The sequence below is a fragment of the Tubulanus polymorphus genome, chromosome 2, assembly GCF_964204645.1.
Source record: "Tubulanus polymorphus chromosome 2, tnTubPoly1.2, whole genome shotgun sequence".
Taxonomy (NCBI): Eukaryota; Metazoa; Nemertea; class Palaeonemertea; order Tubulaniformes; family Tubulanidae; genus Tubulanus; species Tubulanus polymorphus.
This window is the reverse complement of record NC_134026.1, coordinates 28,563,798-28,587,524: the sequence shown is the minus strand read 5'-3', so window position 1 is coordinate 28,587,524 and position 23,727 is coordinate 28,563,798. Positions and strand designations below refer to the sequence as shown.

The 23,727-nt window shown below is 36.3% G+C and overlaps 1 protein-coding gene across 1 annotated transcript; it reads left to right on the top strand.

Annotated features, from left to right (window-relative positions):
• The first annotated feature begins 11 nt into the window (after positions 1-11).
• LOC141898244 (protein retinal degeneration B-like) lies at positions 12-23,082 on the top strand. The gene is made up of 22 exons (XM_074784070.1): positions 12-155; positions 5,317-5,450; positions 7,768-7,900; positions 9,743-9,946; positions 10,713-10,961; positions 11,158-11,469; positions 11,767-11,871; positions 11,963-12,079; positions 13,039-13,191; positions 14,009-14,183; positions 14,468-14,684; positions 14,944-15,406; positions 15,537-15,704; positions 16,215-16,262; positions 16,980-17,120; positions 17,207-17,355; positions 17,511-17,624; positions 17,973-18,238; positions 18,329-18,478; positions 18,703-18,886; positions 18,966-19,094; positions 19,528-23,082. The coding sequence occupies exons 2-22, from the start codon at positions 5,373-5,375 to the stop codon at positions 19,897-19,899; spliced, it is 3,927 nt and encodes a 1,308-aa protein (XP_074640171.1). The 5' UTR covers positions 12-155; positions 5,317-5,372; the 3' UTR covers positions 19,900-23,082.
• The last annotated feature ends 645 nt before the right edge of the window (positions 23,083-23,727 follow it).

Here is a 23,727-nt window from a genome sequence, read left to right as displayed (position 1 = left end):
ATTGATGCTAGAATGTATAAACAAACAAGGAACTATAACAGTAAAACTTCTGGATTAATTTATGTTACTGCACTACATTTGCGCTTCGTCAACTGCGTTCGCTATCCGTTTAATCGTAATTGAACCTATCGAAACTTAAGGTTTTGGTTCTTAAGGTAAAATATATGTTTTTACAGAGGTTTTGGTTATATTTACTTAGTCTGGTTGGAAATCGCTTGAAGATTTTTTTCAAGTAGGTCTCGTTGATTCATTAAAAAAGCAAAATAGCAGATGGGGCCACCCACTTTCCACCAACACCAAGGGTAAGCGTTATGGTGAGGTCAGGGATTTCATCAATTGGGATGTTGCAATTGGGATGTTCCACGGCCTTCGGCTTCGATCCACATTAGCAGCTCTCAGTCTCTGTATGAAATGTCGAGAAACTATGAAACAGGAGCTGATATGCTTTAGTTGAACAAGGAGTACAAGCTGACTGTGTAGGCCGAACCCCAGATTTTGATGCATCGGTGAACGAGAGCTAGGTACTAAGTGTATGGATTCTAAATCTAATTGAATTGTTTGTAGGCCTAATGGGTTCTACTAATTCCCGGGTACTAGTTTGAATATCAGACTTGGTTTGAGTATCATGTTTTCTGTGATAGCCAGTTTCATTAATTCCCTTATTTGTCTCCCTCTAGGTAGTAGTAAATAATGTTGTTTTCATCAAACAATTTAGCCTATTTTGTCTCACTGATTACAGATGTTTAGTTATGATAATCAGGAATCTGCCTTGGTTATTAATAATTATAGACCTCATTCTTAATGAGCTGCAACAATTTCTTTGTAATTGAGGTTACCGGTAGTAGTCTTAAAAGTTTGCCTTAAAATCAACCTAGGCTTATTACACTTCAAAAAGAACAGATATTATGGGCTAATTTCAGAGTACAATCTGTACAAAGGTATTCTCAATAACCGATGATCTTATTGGTTACCTCTGTGTCTGAAACAACAGAGAGATAGCAGGTTAACTCTACCCTGTTTGGTCGACTTATCCCAGTTTTTGGCAAAGTACACGTGTTCTGTGAAAATGATTTTCCTGTCCGAATTTTCAATCAAAGATATATTTCCTGTTTGAAATTAAAGCAAGAAACTTGAATGGTTATTTTGTATCAGGAACGCGCTATGGAACAAATACTTGTCTTCCGCGAAATAACCGTGGAACCTCTTTGCCACGAACTTCAGGGAACAAGAAAATATGTTGATTATAGTTGATAGTTAGTTTTATCCAGTACGAAATTATTCCAATTGTACCTATTGGGAAGAAATTCAAACCAATATATCGTTTTAGTCTTGATTCATCTGTGGTATTGTTTTATTTCGAGCACTAGCAGTAACGTATGTAATGTCAAGAAATTCATGGTTTCCAAGTTGACTAGTTAGGTAGATTAAAACACCGATAAATTCATAGATTTAATGGGCAAAAAAAATTATGTACGAAACATCTCTAGGTAAGTGTTTAAAAGATGGAAAAGCTTAGGACAACTCGTTTATTAGATGTTTAACGTGTTTTGTGTTATTTCGGATTTTTTTTCAGACTGTAAATTGTTATATATATATATATATATATATATATATAAATATATTAAAACTTTAAACATGTTGTCCAGGAATAGATTGCCTCTAAATCTTGTAGAAGGGGTCAAATTTCTTTAAGACTTCTTGGATGAATATATTGTTACAATTTGTATCATTCTTAGAATCAGTTTCTGAATATCATCGTAATACCGTAGTCTACCAGTAGAGGGCCACCATGATCTGCTTTTCATGTATTAAGCTTACTTTTAATATGAAACAGTTTCCATGGCAACGGCGGTGCTGCTGCGTTCCGGAGTGCAGGTCGGGTTGGTTGATTTTTAATACTGAACGCTAGGAGTAAATCGTCGTCATAGTGCGATATTATTTATTATATCAGAAACGCGAGAGAGGTCCGTACTGAAAACTACAGGTTGTTTATTACTAACTAGCTGGTTATCGTGTTGTACAACGTAAATACCCTTTAGAAGGTAAGAAATAGAGAATTGATTTTAATTCTATAGGAAATAATTACATTTGTTGATGTATCGACGACAAGATGCATCGGCGTGCATCTCTCTTGATACTTACAAGCCTCGCATTAACTACTATCAATTAAACATGCTGTCTTCACGTCGTCTAGGCCTCGCTGTATTAGACATTGCAGTTTCAATTGTATCGAAATATTTCAATCTACAGCAGTTTCTATGGTGATTACGGTTTTTCTATTTAGCCGGTATTGATGACGATAACGTCCGTTCGCGCGATAGCGTTTTATATCCGATGAACTTCTTCGCGTCGATGAAAAAAAAAAAGCGCCGTTGTTTACGACGGTCTTTGCGGGAATAATTGATGAACTTGTTTTAGAAAACGTTCGCTCAACGTCCGGCCTTAATGAATGAAAGTTTGATTTTTTTTTTGATTGAATAGTTTAATCGGTGGCTAGGGAGATCATGAATACGATATTTTTTTTTTTCTACTCCGAAAGATATTAGCGTAATTTCGCAGATGTGTTTCTCACAAGTCTGATATCATTAATCCTCTTTTATGGTTGAGTTAAGCGGCTTATTCACAGCATGCAATATTGTGTTCGTAGCTCGGTTGATACACAAGATTGCCCGGGATATACGGGGTTCGCAGGATCTAGCTACGATAAGTTCTTTTCAAAAATGACATCGCCGCCTCCCGCTCCATCGGGGTAACAATCATGAGTTGAACTACGCTAAATTTTTAGTCAAAATCACATTCACAAGTACCAGTACAATAAACCTCACCTAATTCGGACTAACTGGGATTGGAAAAATTGGTCCGGAGTTAAAGATCAGAAAGAATGAGACAAAAGTCTGACTTAGGCATGGCTGAAAAGGCAAGGTTTATATGGGTATAAATCATTAAAATATAGTTATATCGTGTATATTGATTGTGAATTTCGCATTCAAAGTCCACTTGTTCCTCTGTTCCATTATATCGTGTTAATGCGTGCTATGCACTTGAAATTGATCGCAGACGTATTTTCTGTTGTTTTATATTCTATGCGTTGTAAGGACTTTTCCAATATTTCGGAATGATTTTTTCATTTGAATAGCAAATAATAGTCGATGCATTCAGCTGTATATTCAACATACGCCTGTTGGAACTATCAGTGTTTGGTATGAAATCATGAGAAAAAAGTATGATCTCAGTCCTCAATGAATCGGGTCCCAAAGGCATTTTTTTTCAAAAGCGACACAATCTTGTCAAAAGAATCTATGAAGGGCAATTTCTGTGAAACAAAGGGTAGATTTTGTATGAAATTCTGTTGGAAAGGGGGGTCGTAGAAGCACTGTCTGAATGCCTATTCGCCCTAAAATACTTGATGCGATTCTCAGATTGTACCCCTGGATCGGCCCCTGGAACTCAGTATTGAATTCACGGAGAGTTTCCATGTTCCGCCTTTTCCGGAGCCGATATAGGATGTGAATTGTTATTATCGGTAATGTTACTGTTCGCATTGACCTTTCTAGAAATCCGCTGAAGATGATGATAATGTTCTATTATTGATTTGATGACGGTCTCTATTTCTGTTTTTTTTTTTCAACTTAATTGTCGAATTCGTGATGTTAGGTTTTGATCTTCTATCAATGACGACCAATTTCATGCGACTTCTTAAAGTTTAGATTTGAAAAATCAACATAATGTAAGCGCGTATGAGAAATCCTACTCGGTACAATGCTCAACTAGAACGCAATTTCCATAAAGTGTCGGGATGCAGGCTATGTTTGTATATTTGCCGTGCTTCCAATTTCCTGATCATATCCCATAAATCGCTTTATCAATTCGAATTTAATTCACATCCTCAATAAACGTTTTATAAATCATTCGCGTAACCGATGTATTCAGTGAAAAACCAATTTCAGTTTTAATCGGCGAGACCCGGTTTTTTGGAGATAAAAAGTAGCAAACGAATACAAAAGAATGTCGGTAGACCAGGAAATCTGTTCGCGGTGAAAAATAGTTCGTTTTCCAGTATGAAATTATTCAAATCTTCCTTTTTGGGATGAAATTCTAGAAACTGATAAATGGTTAATAACGAGGTTACGCTGTATTGCGGTGAAACAGGGGTTAAAATCATGGAATTGATTGAGCTGGCAGCTAATCTATAAACACAACGACGTAAAAACTGCCAACTTAAATGCCAAAGGTGAATCGGAGAGAAAAGCGTTTCAGCGACAGGAGTGCGCGTATGCAGCTATCTGCTGCATAGACGTGACAACAATTGTACTTTATCTGAACGGTTGCCACGATATTAGACAGTGTATAGTTATAGTTATATCATCTTCCTATAATTACTCTCATTGAATGTGGTGTAACTATTCGTTTATTAGTATTGATCGCACTGTCTGGTTGGGTGTGGCCGGTGGATAATTTGCTAACCAATGCGATGATGAAAATGACCCCTTATCACGCCAATACCGAACTGGTTGAAGAATAACCAGAATGAGGAAATAATTACGCGAGTATTTCACGTTTTTGAAATTGAATCAGACAGACTCTTGTCTATAGAAATCAACCAAACCAAACTAATGAACATATCATCGCTGATGAACTGTTGATAAATACATCAAAATTATAAGCTTTATTAATTCTAAATTAGGCTAATCGGTTTATGACTTCGTCGCTCATATTTTAGCCGCGTATGAAAAACCGACTTTAGATCTTTATCAGACTTGTATAGTTTTGGACGAAAGAATTATTAGTTGGGTAATGGTAAACATCGGGATAGCAGCCCGGGGATGCCAGACATCAATACACAATGAAACATAGCGTCTCGTGTCTCTCCTTCCCGTTAACTGGTGGTTACCATGGTAGTTTGTTAACAATGGTTTATCGCCCAGTCGAAACTATTTGTTCGACAATTATTGGCGGCCAACTTAAAATAAATAAGGTCGGGCATTATTTCACTAGGGACTAATGGCGAATATGCGTTAGTCTCAGTTGCGCAGGAGTAGTTCCTAGCTGGTTGAGAATTTACTGCGGTTTTGTTTAAAACATTTAGAGAACTTAGAACCATTTGTCACGATAAGAAAGAAAAACGTCCTTTACTTCAGGGCTATTTGTATAGATTAACACGTGAAGAATTGTCGAGAGCCGATTCCATTTCATTTTGTTGGTATACCCCTACCAGTTTACACGCAGACATATACACAGGTGGTGAATTTATTCAAATTGCAAAAATCTACATCTTTTGCATTATTAATAAGTAATGAGCGCATTTTTATTTTGTAGGATGGATTGAAGTGGTGAACCTCGAGTTAGTTGTGTGTGTGAACTATCCCGTCACCATGTTGGTGAAGGAATATAGGATAGGTCTACCGATGACTGTAGATGAATACAGGATCGCACAACTATATATGATACAGGTACGATTTATGCTGTAATGCGTAAAACAGTTAACGGATGAACACCTTTAATCACCATCTATTCATTAATCAGATGGAAGAAATGTGTTTAAATGTGGTTAAAGCTGATTTCAATATTCTTTTGGATTGAAAATTTGATAATTTGTAATCAGTATGCAGGCTATAACATTGTGTGTATATCAGGAGCGTACCTATAGGGGGTTTCGAACCCCCTTTTTCTGACCAAGTGTCCTTTTGAAAATCACTGTGAAAAATTCCACCTGACATTGGTTTATGACGAAATTCCCAGTCTAGGCTGTATCAATAAAGACATGCCCGGGAAAAGTATAAAAGAGTAATTTAATTTACTTATAATTATGATGCATAATAGAGCAATGTTAGAAATGCGTTATGTATGGAAAACACTAGAAAGATAGATATACAAAAATAAAATCGAATGAAATTATTTTATAGTAACGAAGATCTCCTTTAGTCTCGCAACCATATGTCATATAGGCCTACAGAGAATCGCCATCATCATTTCCATTAGACGGACAGAGAGAGAGAGAGAGGAGTAAGAGGAGGGAGAAAGATATCTGGATATAAGGAGCTGGATGAATACATTTCATCGCTTCATATGTTACGTCTCTCATCTCTCCAGATCGATACCGATATAAATATTTCCTGACTAGCAGACTTTGTCACGAGAGAGAGAGAGAAGACTGATAAATCAACAAGTGTTCAGCTTGCAGGGGTTTGCTAAATATAAAACCACGCTATATCTCACTTAATATCAGATATAGATTGTAATGCATTCTCTCTGTATTCAGCGTGCATAAGAAAGTGGAAATCGTTTTACTGAGTTTCTGTCAACGTGTCACGCTACGATGATTATTTTCGGCTCCGTTCAGTCGTCGGATCATCGACGTTTATAAAGCTGTTATGCATGCGGCTGATACTTACGCGGGACCTGCGTAGAATCTACAGATAATCGCAGCCTGACGCTGCCTTCGTCGTTTTATCATTGAATTGATCGAAAATGATTTATATTTTTGCGTAGGCGGGATACACAGATATAACGGATAGATTGGCTGCATATTAGCGATAATAATAAATATTCTACTGCAACCATTGAAGGCATTTCCGTGCTTGCTTGCTTTCCTTGTTGTTGTTTTTTTTTTTGAAGCTGTAAAAACTGTGTAATAAATGAGTATTACCTGGTATGCATTATTTAAGGTTTTCTGTATGAGTCGATGTGCACTACTTTGTACATATGGTGTTTATCTCTTAATTAATCAAATTTCATTACTCTTATTTTGTATTCAATTTTCATTTCATTATGATATCGAATTTTAACGGCAACGAACTTTCGAGTTCTGGTTTTTATTCACTAACTAGATTCATACAATTTACGTAATTATTGAGTAGTATATTATAATTCTTCATCCAGTGTTAATACTGTCCACATGCATTGAACTTGATTGAGGCATTTTAGCCAATATCGCAATTGATGAATAATGCCGCGCATTATCATCATCTGTGTTTCAGATGATATTTTTATTGAATTATGAGCATGTTGATTACTATTCTATTGACAAATCATATCGACAACAGATATTTGATGCACTGTGGCTGCGTCGTAGAAAATTAGATAGGTCGATTATATGATTGTAATTCGTAAGTCAGGGGATGAATTCTTAATGAAAAGCCTCCGATGCTTTAGGCTAAACAAAAATGATACCTTGTTTCTCCGCAGCGGCCGGGTCATTTTTATAAAATATGATAAATTTTGTAAACAGTTCATTTCTATGGCGGCCGGGTCTGTTATGGTAAAATTGATCACGATTTTTAAAAAAAGTAATGTATAGGGTAGATAAGCGGCCGGCCGGGTCAACTTTTAAGCTCAGCAGAGCGGAGAAACAAGGTATCAATTTTTTTTAGCCTTACATCCTGCAATATCTATTGAAGTCGTGTAAATAAATGATGAGACGAGTAATTTTGAATACAGATATATTTCTAGAGCTGATATAGAGCTGTCAATACTTGTATGAATTAGTGTTCCGTAGAATCAAGTGTTACATTTCACGTTCTTTATAGAGAATGTCAACAGTTTTGTTCCAAGCAACGCGTTGGATTGTACCGCAAGCACTCGCGGAATGTACGTCTGACAAAACTGTCCTTCAAAAAATGTCATCAGCTTTCAATGTTGTTTCTAGCCGAGGACTCTCGCTGCAGTGAATGCTAAATTCATTCAATTGACTGTGTTATATGTGTCTCGTGAGACTCTTCGCTCGAGGTACTTGACTGATATTCAGAGGCTTGTTTTCTTTCTTTGCAGAAAAAGAGTAGGGAGGAAAGTTCCGGGGCTGGTAGCGGTGTTGAGATATTGGTTAATGAGCCGTATAAAGATGGACCGGGAGGTGACGGCCAGTACACGTATAAAATATACCATATCGGCAGCCATCTACCAGGTAATTTGACTAGAGAACGATGAATAGTTGAACAACCGCTGAAATAAACCCATATTCAGTTAATGCTCGGGAATATCTTCCCATCTTTGTCGGACCGATATACCAGGATCCCTACGACAGCTTGATTCCTTAAAAACTAAATGGAAAATGTTTCTAAATGGAAAATGCTTTTAAAGATGCTTGAAACTCCTTTAATTTGAGCAAAATGCCTGAAACTCCTTTAAAACTCCTTCAATTTTGAAAAACAGGCAACTAGAAATTTTTATCTATGTAGTTTTATAGTTGTACAGTGGACTAAGCCTAGAAATCGGTAAAATTGAGACCAGGAATTTTTTCGCCCCATTTTGGGTCGTTACAAAATTAAAAACCGAGTTTAGTTAGTGTGTATGATCAAAATTTGCTTATAATACGACCGAATGAGATAAACAGTACTGATTTGGAAGTAGTGTACTGTAATTGGGATATGGAAGTGATGAGAGATGCTTCCTCGATAATTTGAAATTTCTCCTATAAAATCCTTGAAAACTCCTTACATCCAGGATATGACGTAGGGACCCTGAATAGGTCATTTATGTATGAAAGCGTTTGCTGGGGGGTTTTGCTTATATAAAAGATATTTTCTATGATGTCATAAATCAGGTTTACAACTTCTGACTGCATTTCCTTTGCACCAATTGTTTGAGATAAACCCCTGTGTAAATATAAATAGCACTATAAAGCAGCAATTGATCTAGTGATGCGGTAACTTATACGCTATCCTTCGAATACCAGCGGCAAAGGTTAAACAAAATAAAATCCGATAGTTGCAGGTAGATTAACTAGCTGTTGGATGGTATTACATGTACACATCATCGCGCTGCGAATGCTAATTTCAATTTATTATCAATTCTGAATTATAGAACGTAGTTACACGGTTCAAACATGTTTATGTTGATTTCACGCTCGCATTTTACATACATTTAAATTGGAAAATTATGTCGATTGATGACGAGAACGCGTTCGAGAGAGCGTCTCATTCCCGTATCGTGGAATTATCCATAAATGTAATGATTACTTAAGGTTAAACTGGAAGGTTTCTGTTGAAGATAACCTTGTAGTATATCGGCTCTGGTCTTGTTAAGTTTATCGATCAGATTATCAAGACCATCTGCAGTTAGATCGCATTCCTTTACATGTATATTGATCTCTCTCTCTCTCTCTCTTTGTTGGTCTCTTGGGAGTTTAGAATTGGTCAGTATTATAATGCAACTAAATACTTTTATGAAGCACCTGCTGTTGCGGTACCACGTTTCACCAGAGTTTCCATTTCATTATGTTTCGTTAATCATTAATCAATGTGCGGCGAGTTTTTTTTGTTCGCTCCTAAACAGGCACATAATTAAAGGCATTTGATATAAATTGAAAAATGACTGAGTCCCGATGAAATTGTTGCGTATTCACCGAGCTTTCAACATTGCGATCAATCATTTAAGAAAAACTACAATTGGAAACCGACTCGAAGCAAGTTGTCCATCTTATGTGTGACAGTGGTATTGGCAGTATGGCGTTGTCTGGTAGGAAACGCTCTATGCCGGCCAGAAATTGGTCATCAATTCCTTCATTTTACTAATCGGTGATTGAGATTCTCGGTAAACAGTGTAAAAAGAGCTAACCCACTGTATCAGATTCAATCTAGGGTTAGTTAGGGCAAAGCAGGGTTTACTCATCCAGAAAATCCTGGTTACAGTTTTATCGAAAGGCATTTCAATTTGCTTATCATTTCTTCATATTTCAATATTTTTGATGTGAGCAGTACATGAACAGTAAACCTTCAATTGATATACCGTTTATTTCTCAATTCAGGCTGGTTGAAAGCAATATTGCCGAAGAATGCATTGCGAGTGGAAGAAGAAGCCTGGAATGCTTACCCATACACAAAAACCCGTTATAGGTGTCCATTCATTGAGAGATTTACATTAGAGATTGAAACTAGATATATCAACGACGGAGGTGAAATAGAAAACGTTTTTGAATTATCAGATACAGATTTAAGGAACAGAACTGTAGGTAAGCGAGCGTTCTAAATAGCTCCGTTCAACTAGAATCGACCGATCTGGTCCGGCCCCAAAAAAACTGATCTACTGTTCTAGATTTCGCAACAAACCATTTCTCCGTGTGTGAATAGAAACTGTGCTTCTCAATCACAATATTGCATCTCTCGGGACCAGGAATGATAGCTAATTTCAGTGTATGAACGCGCAGCATTGATTTGGTCCGTTCTAAAAATCTAGGTACAGGCCAAATAAGAAGGGACTAACTAGCGATTGTGTGCACGCGGCTATGATATCATCTACCCATAGTTTGAGTTGTGCCATTAATTGTTACTGGGCATATTTTCATGCTACCTCATAAATATTGACTGAGCTGAATTACTATGGAGACACTGTCGTTGCTTTCAATAATTATGAACCATTAATGTACTGGTCGACTATGAAACGATTGCAGGATGTCCGATAGATTGATTGAAATGCTCTAGCAATGCAAGCACTTAATGTTTCACGTACCGGTACATGAAAAATCGGTAAATGTGAAGACAGATAGTACTTCAAAGTTTAACTAGATATTATTAAAAGTTCAAGCTTTCACTGTTAGTGTATATAGTAGTTGTGTTATGCTACTAGTGTATAGACTAGACTATATACTCGTAGGGAAAGCTTATACTAAAAATCTAGTTAACCCTCGAAGTAGTATCTGTCATCACATCGATTGATTTGATACCAGAATAACACGGTTTCTCCACAACTCGTTATATGAAAAGTCACTGTAATTTCAGATTTTCTGGATATCGTACTCGACCCAATTTCGAGTGGCGACTATCGCAGAGAAGAGGACCCAAAGATATTCTTTTCGGACAAAACCGGCCGCGGTCCTTTGACCGAGACGTGGCGACTCGATTACGTGAAAGAAATCAATGAAAATCCATCGACAACGAAAAAAATAATGACCGCTTATAAGCTTTGCCGAGTGGAGTTTAAATATTGGGGCATGCAAACAAAAATAGAGAAATTTATTCATGATATTGGTAAGCACGCTGAAGTACCGGGGTTATACTTATATTGTGCAATGTTAATCGTAGCAAAACTGAAATAAGTGTTTACATTAACAGCTGCAGATCCAACATCTATATTTAAAAAAATACAGAGCTATAACTCAACATGCATTTTCAACTCGATTTAAGAATCGTCAAAACCATTACATGTGTTATGTGAATGTTTTAGGCTTGAGAAAGACAATGTTGCGAGCTCACAGGCAGGCCTGGGCTTGGCAAGATGAATATTATGGCTTAACAATCGACGACATTCGTGAATTGGAAAGACAAACTCAGGAAGCTTTAAAGGAGAAAATGAGTCAATTCTTAGAGAATGGAGAAGTGCCCGAGGATCAGCTACCGAACACAGATGAAGAGCTGGTGAATCACAGTAGCGCCAGTCCGTCTGCGCTAAAATCATCCGAAGAAAAAGTTCGAAAACTCTCCGAATCAGGATCGACGAAGAAAATATCATGGGGAACGAATCGAATGAGAAAAGCAGGTAAGTAGTTCATCGCGGTTGAAAACTTACATTGAATACGGACAATGATGATTGTATCATTGTTTTACCGAAAAGTGCTGGGGCAAGTTCCATAATTCTTAAAATTTGATTCCCCTGTTTCATTCCTGGCAGACGCTGTGGGTTCGCTTTGTAAGTGGCACCAAATTAAATCAACCATCGAATAGATAAGAGGAATAATCCCAATTTTGAGTTTTCAAAAAGAAATTGAAAATTTACTTATTTCAACTATGGTAGTAGTGTACAGTTACTTAATTGTGTGGTTGTTATATATTTCAGGATCAAATAGAAATGTAGCTCAAACGATGGACAGAGATTGGAGAGTTGATAGTATCGAGAAGCTACAAGATTCAAGTTCTGATGATGAATTCTTTGATGCTGAAGGTACAGTAAACCGATTGATGACGATGTATTACGAGTTTAATCTAATTGCGAAAGGATTTGTTTGAATAACGTATTTGCCCGAATGTTTTAGATGTGGAAGATGCCGGTCTACATCGTACAGCTTCTAAACTGTATCGAACTTCGTCTATGGAAATGGTTAATGAAGCGTTCAGTGATTGTTCACCGGCAGATCAAGTTAAAGATTCTAGTGAGTCGTCACTTTTAATACTAGTCTTGCTAAATTTCGTTGTCATCTTTAGTGGTCTGCTCAGGGCCCAATGTCCAAAAATTAATTGCTGATTTTGCGGGTCATTTTTCAGTGGATTTACAATGTTTTCAACCATGGAAATCTTAATCATTGGCAAACATGCTTAAGGCATGAAAAGACTTAGATGAATTCCATTATCATTTGAAATCACTGATATTTGGTACAGGTAGCAAAAAAGCCTAGTTTTTAACAAACCACCAGCAATCTTGGCTATCTTGTTTATCAATCGCATCGATGAATCCTAATGGCAACTATTTGTAGTCATATTGTGAGTTATTTCGGATATAATTTATTTGCTGCGTAGTATTTCACTTGTCAGCAATCAATGGTCGATGTTGTATATAAAAGACACCTAACGCACATGAACTAATTGAGTCATATACAGCTGTGTTATAATCAGTCATCTGTTACAGTGTCACTGTATCTATCTATCACCGCAGTCTGTTGTTCATGAAAGTCATTAATTAATGAGTTCAACATTTCATCAGCTGTGTCCAATTATTCTATAGGTCATTCAGTGTATTTTCAAACACATCGATGCTCATTTCAGATATTTTTCACTTGAAATCTAATAGATTAATTCCTAATGAAGCCTGATATTTTCTACACGTATATCTATGTGTCTCAAAGCAACTTCGAGGTTCGTATGTCAATCCAGGGTTGATATGGGTTCAATTCCTGGTGACGGCAAAGTTTCATCTCAAGTCTCTTCCCACTTAATCGAGAAAAAGAGACTTCAAACCTGCTCACAGTACGCTAAGCAGGGATGGAAACTAAAACTTTTTAATACATTGTTATATTTCAAATTGAGAACTGGGCTCTTTTTAGGTATCATCTAACTTCACCAGTTGTCCTGTGTTTTTTTTTTTGTATTTGATTCTACTTCTTATTTCATATAGATTTTTTCACTTCATCGTTTGATCGGAAACTGGAATATTACCGACATCTTCATGGTCCGGCGTCGCAGAGCATCGATATGGGTCCTCCGCAGACCCCGTCGAATACGACGTTTCAGTGTAAAACTTCAGTTCTGTTTCTCGTACTTCACGGAGGTAAGGATGAATTTACGGGTACGTACACTATTTCACTATGGCCACTGTTTGGATGTTTTGGTGGCTGTCACAAAACTCAGTTCCACTGGCAAATCCGTTGCCAATTTTTGTCTTCTCTCACTGTTCACTGATTTGAACACATGTGTTGATGTGTAGATTTTATTGATTTTAGATTAAAATATTTGTTGTTTACGCGTATATCACAGACTCGGAGTGATGTCATAAACCAGTGGATCTGTAGTTTACATGTAAAGCTGGCGTCTCAGCTTTGAGAAAAAAATTACGGACTACAAAGACTTTGATTGAATATTGTAGAATCCATAGTTTAATCATGGATGTATAAACTAGATTATACGTCCATGGTTTAATCGATGTCTAATCTTGGAAATAGTGAAATCAGGGCTAAACCTTTTGAAATAGACTGTTGGCTTACTAGAAGTACAATGTATTTATTTCTTAATGTATTTTCTATCGTGGATTTCTGCTCGGCTAAAAATTTAGATTTCTAGAATCTTCAATTCCCGTAGCTGATAGCGATTTGAATAGAAATGTTGTCAGAAATTCAGTTTTTATGTTGTAACGGTAAATGATAATTCACTGAAATAATTGATTTATATTTTTTGAGTTTCACATTTGATATTTGAAATCGATATATGTTGTATATAGTATGGAAACATACTTCAGATTTTTTGGTCGATAAGACAAAGGTACTTTCTTAGATTAACGATATATTAAACACTGTCTGAAAACTTGCAATTATTATCAAAATCATTTGAAGCAATGCGTTTTACATTTATTTCTTCATACAATTTTGTAGGAAGTATTTTAGAAACTGGCCAGGAACAGACCTCCAAACGCACTGACATCGGCACATTTCGAACTACATTCGATGCTATTACTCGCGCTCATTATCCATCAGCTCACAGTCACATCGCCTTGAGATTGGTGCCCTGTCCTCCCGTCTGTACTGAGGCTCTCTCAGTTCTATCCAGGTGAATAAATGAATCTATCCAGTAGTTCATTCCTCGTAAATCTGCAGTAGATTCATTTTGCTAATTTCAGCACTAAATCTACAATAACATCTGGATTGCTATCTACGATTCAAAATAATACAGACATTGAACAAACTTTTGGTTCAATGGTGGATTTTAGACTTAATGTTTAAATCGTCTTTGACTTTTATTCAGAATCAGAACTGCAACTATTATGACCTGATTGCCTTTGAAATCACTTTTACCCAAAATTTATTGCTGAACAATTGTTCTCTTATTTTCAGTCTTAGTCCGTATAGTTTTGATGCTCAATCACCTGGTTTAACAACAGACAGCAGTGCGACTCACGTAACTAATGATTATATTCCTCTTGGTGCTATTCCTCTATTAACCACATCTGCTCATGATTATAGAGAATGTCTGTCAAAAGTTATTGTCAAAGCCAACCACGTGTATCATGAGTTTTTACGATCAGAAGAGGGCAGAGGATTCAGTGGACAGGTATGTACCGCAATCTTTCAATTTATTAGATAAAATCCACAATTGAATGAAAACTATAAATGTTATCTTAATATCTCAACTCTATTGCTACAAGTCAGTTTAAAAAGCTTTTTGTTATGATTTTTGATGGCTCATTGCAATTGAGATGTAACATTATACTTTTGATTGTGGGTTTTTCTCTAGTATATAGATGGACAGTGTTTCTATTGAAACTGATCTTTATCTCTAATCTATAAATTACTTTTTTTTAAATTTCAAGGTGTGTTTTGTCGGTGATTCAGTTGGTTCGATATTTGGTTACGACGCTTTGTGTCAGGCGATTAGTTTCAGTCGCGCAAACAGTCACAACAGCAGCCACGGTAGCATTCACGAGAGCGACCACGAAGACGGCGAAAATCAACCGGTATTCAAGAAATCGAACCTAGAGACGATTAAACAATTAAGCGTCAGCAATCCAGACCTTACGCCTACCGAGGAAGTGAAGGATATTACTAGTGACCATAGTAGAAGATTTCGAAGCGAGACTGTAGACTGTGAACGAACCCGTCATCAATCAGTGCCAAATTCACCGTATACTCGACATTTATCTTTACCGACATCTCGCGGTTTAGTTTATCCAGAAATCGAAAGGTTGGACTTCGAGGTTATGGACTTTTTCATGTTCGGCGCCCCGTTGGGATTAGTGTTAGCGTTCAGAAGAATTTTATCCGAAGACAAACATAGTAAGTTGTACCACGTTAAACAAAAATATGAAAAAAGAACCGAAATCACAGAAATCAAAATTCGAATTTGTCATCTATTGAGGTCTGGTAAGTCTGCAAGCTCACAATTCATCTTCGATTCTATTTTCAGCTCCTACGCGACCGCACTGTCATCAGATATACAATTTGTTTCATCCGACCGATCCTTCGGCATCTCGTATTGAACCGCTTCTGAATGAACGTTTTAAATACGTTTCTCCTCTGAAAACGGCTCGGTATAACCGTTATCCTCTCGGCGACGGTGAATCTATTCACGTCGGTAAGTTATCTAAGGCCATTCGATTTGATTTTGGTTCAGTATTTGTATGGTTGGAGATAATACGTTGTATCTACTGGAATCATATGATTTTGGCCTCTATCGGTATTCTAAACAGCAGATATCGGCTTTAGTTTAGCTTCGATTATTCTTAATGGTCGTTACGTGATTCGAGCAAATTGATTTTGTTAGCTTTTATTGTTTATTGAGATTAAGTTTCTTACTATGCATATCGTTGTTGTCATTTTATCAGTTGCCAGTTTGACTTAAGCAGGTTTCGATTGAACTTATTCCAGTTTAGGAGAAGCAATCCCGGATTATACAAACTCTATACCAGTCGCTTCTGTCCAGTTTACAGATTATGCTATTTCAGAATAGGTAGAGCATATTCTGGTCGAAACGAACGCGCCAGAAGAGAATTTGGTTGCAACCAATCAAAACCTGCCTGATCATAGTAAAAAACATTCATGGAAACTTTTTTTCAATGTGAAGATACATTTACATGTATTACAGATCTAGATTTTGACGTACTTGTGGAAGCTGAGAGCAAATACTTTTCTTGTACGTTAGTAAGTCAAAGCCCTAAATTGGCTTGAACCTGCTTCGCACCCTCTTCTGATTGGATAACTTTGTGAACTGCTGTAATTTGATATTTGAATCTTTTGCCTGAAAGAGCAATGAATGAAGTTTTCCAATATTTATATATTCATCTCACTAGCTTGCTACGGTCAGAACTATTCTAATCTATACTTTGCAAGTTGTGCTATGCATCATTTGGAAAAACTATGCATTAGTTTCAGCAAAATCTTCAAGAGTGTTTTTGTATAGGCCTAGTTCTGAAGAAATAATTTTCATTTGTTATGCGTGGGAAGTTGGTTTCTGGTATATACAGCTTTTGGATATCAGTGTGAATATAAAAACATGCATAGAAATAGAAGCATATTATGTTTATATATTTGATATGTGGAATGAGCCAAAACTTCTCTATTATATTCCAGTATGATGATGAGATTGTAGTGCTGCATGCTGTTAATCTGTATACAGCTGCTAGGCTTGTCCTGAAAATCTTGTCTTATCACCTGTTACCATACATCTGCCATCCGACGTATTATATATATATATATATATATGTCATCAATCTTTTTAATCAATTATGCATGGAATATTTAGAACTATGTAACCGGATATAGTAAAAAAAACCTATCATGTAAACTGAAATGATGAAAAATAAATTGCGAGATTTCATTGTTTGAGAAAATATACGGTATCTATTTGCAGTGGAGACCATTCAGAGTAATGCGGAGATGTTGTTCGAGCACAATCAAGATAAACCGACGTTAGAGAGAAGAACAAGCAATATGAGTATCGTAAGTCAGATCTCGGGACATGGTGAAATAAACCTGTCAAGTATAGCAGCTAGTAAGTAGTGTACTGTGTAATCATCCTGTCTGCCGGTTGTTATTTCAGTAATGGCTGTTTCAGTAATTGATGTATCTCTGTTTCAGTAACTAAGTGTTGGTGGGGTACTAAGCGTATTGACTATGCATTGTACTGTCCGGAGGCACTACATACATTCCCGACCAATGCTTTGCCACATTTATTTCATGCTAGTTACTGGGAATCAAGCGATGTCGTGGCATTCATTCTCAGACAGGTCAGTGTCTCGAAATATTAACCCTTCACTGCCTCTACGCCTCGGTAAAATAAAATTTTTGATTAATTAAAGTCTTTATTGAAAGACAGCAGCACCAGTCAAACATTGTGAAATCTTGGACATTGAATGTATCATTTACTGTAATGCGTTTGTAGGTTGTAAGACATGAAAGTGCCAGTGTTAGTCATGGTGGTAAAGAAGTGGCTGTTTTTACTCCTTCACAGCCGCGTGAGAAATGGATCAAGCGTAGAACTACAATCAAATTGAGGGTACGTAGAAGGGGAGGAATTGCAATCAACAAATGATAAAATCGAAATTGTGGTGCAGTTTCGCAGACTGGGTATCAAAGTTACCACTAGGGGTAAATCCTCAACCTGGGTTACACCCACCATAGTAACGATGTGAAACCATGGTAGTAACCGATAGATTTGGAAATGTTTCAAATTTTTCAAAATTATTTTGCCCCTACATCTCTGAAACTCGGCCTTAGATATTTGATCACTGGAATTCAAGTCCAAATCATCAGGGTAATGCCTGTATAGTGCAGAATTGCTATCATCTATTGACACAAACCTGAAGATTTGATTTGATCATGATAACATACATATATATTACAGAATGTTGGCCCGAATCATCGAGCTAATGACTGTATAGTGGTAGAGGATGCTCCTCAGATTTTGACCGCCAGGTTTATGTATGGACCGTTGGATATGGTGTCATTATCGGGTGAAAAGGTCGATATTCACGTAATGACCCAACCGCCGATGGGTGATTGGCAATATTTCGGTACTGAAGTCACTGATAGTAACGGACGTATAACATATCAAATACCCGATGATAAAAAACTCAGTCTCGGCATGTACCCTATCAAAATAGTCGTCAGGTTTGTATTATCAATCTGATTTTGTTGGTATATGGTACCTTATATGATGGAATGAATGACATAACTACTATCGGATGTTGTTTATTTCAGGGGAGATCACACATCAGTGGATTTCTATTTGTCAGTTCTGCCTCCTAAGACAGAGTCTATCGTATTTAGTATTGATGGTTCCTTTACCGCGAGTATGTCAATTATGGGTAAAGACCCAAAAGTTCGGGCCGGAGCTGTCGACGTTGTCAGGTAAAACATTGTTGTTCATTAGGTAAAACGCTCTTATCCATTTCAACTGTAGATGAATGAAAATTTTGAAGATCTGATGAAATGAAACCAAAACGTTTTGGCTATTAACTAACAGGCATCATCTGCTGATTATGGCTGTTAGTAATCGTTATGGTTTTGTCATAGATAATCTCTGATATTCGACAAGATCTTATAGTTTTAGTTGATTGTTTTAACTTTTTCAGACATTGGCAGGAACTCGGGTATCTTATTTTGTATATAACAGCAAGACCAGACATGCAACACAAGAAAGTTGTAGCTTGGCTGGCCCAGCATAACTTCCCGCATGGCATGGTTTCGTTCATGGATGGATTGTCTGCAGATCCACTCAGACAAAAAGGAAACTTCTTACGTGGATTAATCAATGAGGTTAATTCAAACGCTTTGAATTTTGCCTGCCGAATGTGAATAAATCTGGAATTAATTATGCAATGTTTGTTTCTTACAGGGTAAAATTGAGATTTGTGGAGCGTATGGGTCGGCTAAAGATATATCTGTTTACCAGGCACTCGGGTTACAACCTAATCAAATATATATAGTTGGTAAAGCGTCAAAGAAACAGCACAATCAGGCAGAGGTAAGATACGTGGTCATAATATTAGTAGAATAGCCACTCTCAGACATGGTTGATAGATAATATACTATATACAAAATTAGAATTCGTAAAGACAGTAAATTTTGTGAGGTATTTATAATTCTTATTATAAATGCCCAATATTTCAATGCCCAATAACCACAAAAAATTGTGATCAGTGACACTCGTAACATTGGCAATCTCCCCTAGCCTCTATCTCGAAACCTGAACCTGAAAATCTGAAAGTTTTTTAATAAGATAAAATACCACTATTTACAGATTAAAAGAATTTAAAAACCAGAATTTATTTATTAAATCTAAAATATATAAAAGACACGACGTTTCGATCTCACCCTAGAGATCATCGTCAGGTGTGACGAAAGTTTCTGAAAGTTTTTTCTCGAAGTACCAGGTGCATTAATATTCTAATTTCCAGATACTGTCTGAAGGTTACGCCTCACACCTCAGCGACCTAACTGCACCGGGAGGTTCACGACCCGCCATCGGCAACGCTAGGATGGTCATAAGGAAAGGATGTTTCGGGCTTCCCGGGCAGGAGAGACTAAAACGTGGTAAAAGCTCGAAGAAATCGGCAAAACGGACGACTTCACTTCCACCGGTTGTTTCTGAACCGTACGATGGCATTATCCGCAATGATCCAGCTTCAGCCGGTCCGGGTATATGTGTCAGTGAAGCAGGTAATACTGTTATAGATGCCGGTTTATTAGATAGCGGTAAAGCTGTCAGACAACGTGGAACATCTCCACGCGCAAAGATGCCCGAATTTCGTTACGAATCACGTGTGTGATGAGAGAATTAAAGGACCCCGCGAAATGGATCAGTGTTTCGAATTTTGAATTACAGCAGTCAAACTCGCTTATGGCATCTCAGTTGGGTCAATCATTATGTTAATGACTAATCCAAACAGCTGAATCCAAGTAATAACTTACACAAAATAGTTTGAATACAAAATACAATTTGGGAATAAAAAAAGTGACGATTTAAGCAACGCGACAACTTATCTGATGACAACATAAGAGAGTTTGAGTGTATTGACATTCATAGTGATCTAGATTCCTGAAGGATGTGCCAACAAAAATTATTGAAATATTTGTTACTTACGAAAACCAAGTGAAAAGTAATGGTTATCAATCAATGAATGTTTTTAACTTTTCATATCAACTTAATATCAGAATTAAGTGTAGATAGGGTTGTATCATTATACGCTTTCGACGAAGATTGTTTTTTTTAAACTACAGACAGATTTGAGTTTATCAAAACATCACTATGATAGTATTTGCTTTCAACAACGACATCTTACATCTAGTCAATATCCCCAGAATACAATTCACTATCAGGGTATATATGAATGTGCAGACTTATATTTTTAGTTTCATATCTGTAAATATTTTATATACCTACGTAATGAAAATGTGAGGTTTTTTTGAAGGCCACAGTCGAAATTAAGTTTCTTCCTTACAAAGTGCATTTGCAACATTTATTAGTTGTTTTTTTAAGTTATTACACAAAGTAAGAGTATAACATGCCTAATGATGACAATTCCTAGTCATATTCATAAGTACGTGTATCAGGGTTGTCTTTGCACTACAGAATGAACTCTTTACCTTTTATCTACAATTAGTTTTTCCTTATTTCTGGAATTATCACAACTTCAAATTTGCCATCATTCTGTCCAAGTAATGTAAAGATAGACTCGATGCTTGTTTTGTGATACATGATGTGCTGACAAAGTTTGTTTATTTGTTATTCTTTTTTACTTTCTTGTTCTTGCCTGTATCCCCCGAAATATCAACGGGCTAAATTTTAGTTAACGTATACTGAATATTTGTTGTTTATTCGATTGTTTTATAGTGATCTCAGTGTTATGTAGTTATACCATACATTTAGCGATTGTGGGCAACAATCAATCGTCATATGTATATGATCTATAAATGAATATATATGTAATCGTGCATCGACCCTCGAGGCAGGAATTTTTTCTTTCTATTATTATAGTTTAAATGATACACGCCGTTCACGAAGAATGGAATCCATAGAGATTGTTATAATATCCATCTTGTAAAGGTCCAGATACACGTACGAATATAATTTCCTTGTATGTTAGATGTATTATATCCTTTAAGGTTGTCTTTGAAGATCTTGGAAAGTGAGCTGGTAGGCCAAATGCCTTTTTCCAACGAATTTATGCTTTTCCCAATATAGTAAATAATACACTATTTATCTGATATTGAAATCTGGCCTGTGAAGATGGTACATGTACAAGAAAAATGTGTATCGCCTGTTTAGAATCATACTTGTGTATTTTATATATGTATTATTTATGTGTATAGTGTATATTCGTGATGACATGGTGCTGTTTGCTTTCACCCATATCAGCCTAAATAACTAGTGAAGTCTCGTTTAAAACCTGGAGTTACACTGCAATACATCTCCACTAGATACATATGACTGCTTGTAACAGGTATGACTCTCGGAAACCAAAGAGTCCAGAGTTTCCATCCCCATGGGGCGAACTGTTTTTAACTTTTATGCATGGTTGGTTTAGTTCGCGCTAGTACCAGTATTTTTGGCTGAGCTCAAATTTAGAAATTCCACCTCCAATTCTATCTAATGAATAACCGAAACTACAATTCGACCTCTTCACAAAGCGAACTTGAAAATTTGTGAACTCTGAGCCAAGTACGCATTTGTTTCTACGGAAGTTATAAACATTGTATGTAAATTGTAATTAATATTGTACAGATCGTTGTGGTTCCACAGTCAGCTTAAGTAATCATTTAAACTTTTATCGTTATCGTAATGTGATCTCCATCTGTAAAATCGCAAAAAAATGTTTATCTGAAACTCTGCGTGGAAACCTCAATTTTTGGCGTATAAAACGTATATTTTATTCGATATCGTGCGTCTCATGGTTATAATGCCTAAAAGAAATATATGATATATAACTGTATGATGAATTAAGTCTTAAACTAGTTTTGCAAGAAATATGCTTGGAAAAATTGTACAAAAGTAGATCTAGAAATATGTATATTTATCTCATGAAAATGAGCTATAATTATAAATCAGTTTTATTTTCCTACATTACTCGTAAAACGTCTTTGGAAATGTGATTGTATATGTTGGTGCTTTTGACTGTTAAGTTTATAGCATTAGGAATTGTTAATGAATAATCCGAGAAGAATTGGATAAAACCTGTCGTTGTCTTGAAATTGGGCATTAACATTTTGAAATAACCGGTACGTGATGAATGGTGAAATGGATAGTAAACAATTTGACAGGTAATATTCCAATTCTATAATACTGGTGTATGAAGTGGTGTACATGTATTATTGATTAGGTAGTCATTATCCAGTGTTAAAAGCTTCAACAATTATTGATACTAATCATGTTCTTATTTATTGAAATCATAATTGATTATTAATTATTGATATTCGTTATTTATATGATCAATATTATGACGTATGTATTAAAAGTTTATGTACATAAAACAATGTTATTACAGCATCCTCTGTTATTGTTATAAGCTTAATCCTAATGTAAATAAGACTTGCTTACCAGTACTACCGGTACTCAGACCTGTGTCATACCCAGTTACATCAGAATTATCATTTTTTTCAAGATAAAGACGCTTTATGCAAATCAACTCGAATTTAGTCTTAAGTAATAATTTGAATGCAGATTCATCGATAAAGCTTTCTATATATATATGTATATATTTATATGGCAGAGCTTGGAAACGTTCATATAAATTGCATTCATTACATTTTCATAAGAAAATATAATTATGTACAAAAACATAAACTACAGGTAATAATACTGATTGTATGGTATAATTGTCTAGATAATCATCAGCTTCATCTGAAATACTAATGTCAGCCAGAGTAGCCAGCAGTGTTCTATTAAAACTGCTTCTGTTATCCCTTGAAATCGTGTGTAAAAATGATGTGAAACTATTGTGCAACTGAGTCAAACGGATAAGTAAAAATTCTGTTTTCCTATTAAAAAAGTGTCTCTTCATTTTATTCTGCTGATTCTCGATTATGATATCACAGAGGTTAAAGCATATAATGACAATTGAAGTCTAAACCCATTATCCAACAATGAGTAATTTAGTCCATCAAGTTGTCACTCGATTTACAATCCATACTATCCACCGTATCATTACAGTCGCTAATTTCTGATTTGAATACATCTGACAAATTGCTTGTGTTTATAGAAGATCCATTGAAAAAATCTTCTCGTTCTTGTTCGTTACAAGATTCGATTCCGAAATCATCGTCGCTGTTTGTAGAATTATCCGTATTTGTGACCGCTATGATTTTGTTGTGAACCTTTGAGTGTCCGCCGTCTATCGTCACGCGCTGGCGGATATTCTGGAAACAACAGCTGCATTGTTTTTCAGGTTTTTTGTAAAGTTTATCTAATTCACTTTTCTTGCGCATTAAACGTCGTCTTTTTAGGGATGGTCCGTGTACAGACCGCTCTGAATCGGACTGCTCCGCGGCCTCTGAATCTGAAGACAGTTCAATTGTGATCGGACGTTTTTTATGAGTTGTATTTATCTCAACGTCTTCGAAATCTGGACTAAATTCGAAACGATTGCTAGTCGCTTTTC

What these genes read in the sequence shown, in the direction of transcription:
- LOC141898244 (XM_074784070.1), top strand. Translation starts at nt 5,373, where the DNA reads ATGTTGGTGAAGGAATATAGGATAGGTCTACCGATGACTGTAGATGAA. An exon ending in TGAATTCTTTGATGCTGAAG is followed by an intron (nt 11,872 to 11,962) that starts GTACAGTAAACC and finishes CGAATGTTTTAG; the next exon opens with ATGTGGAAGATGCCGGTCTA. An exon ending in CCTATCAAAATAGTCGTCAG is followed by an intron (nt 18,239 to 18,328) that starts GTTTGTATTATC and finishes TGTTTATTTCAG; the next exon opens with GGGAGATCACACATCAGTGG.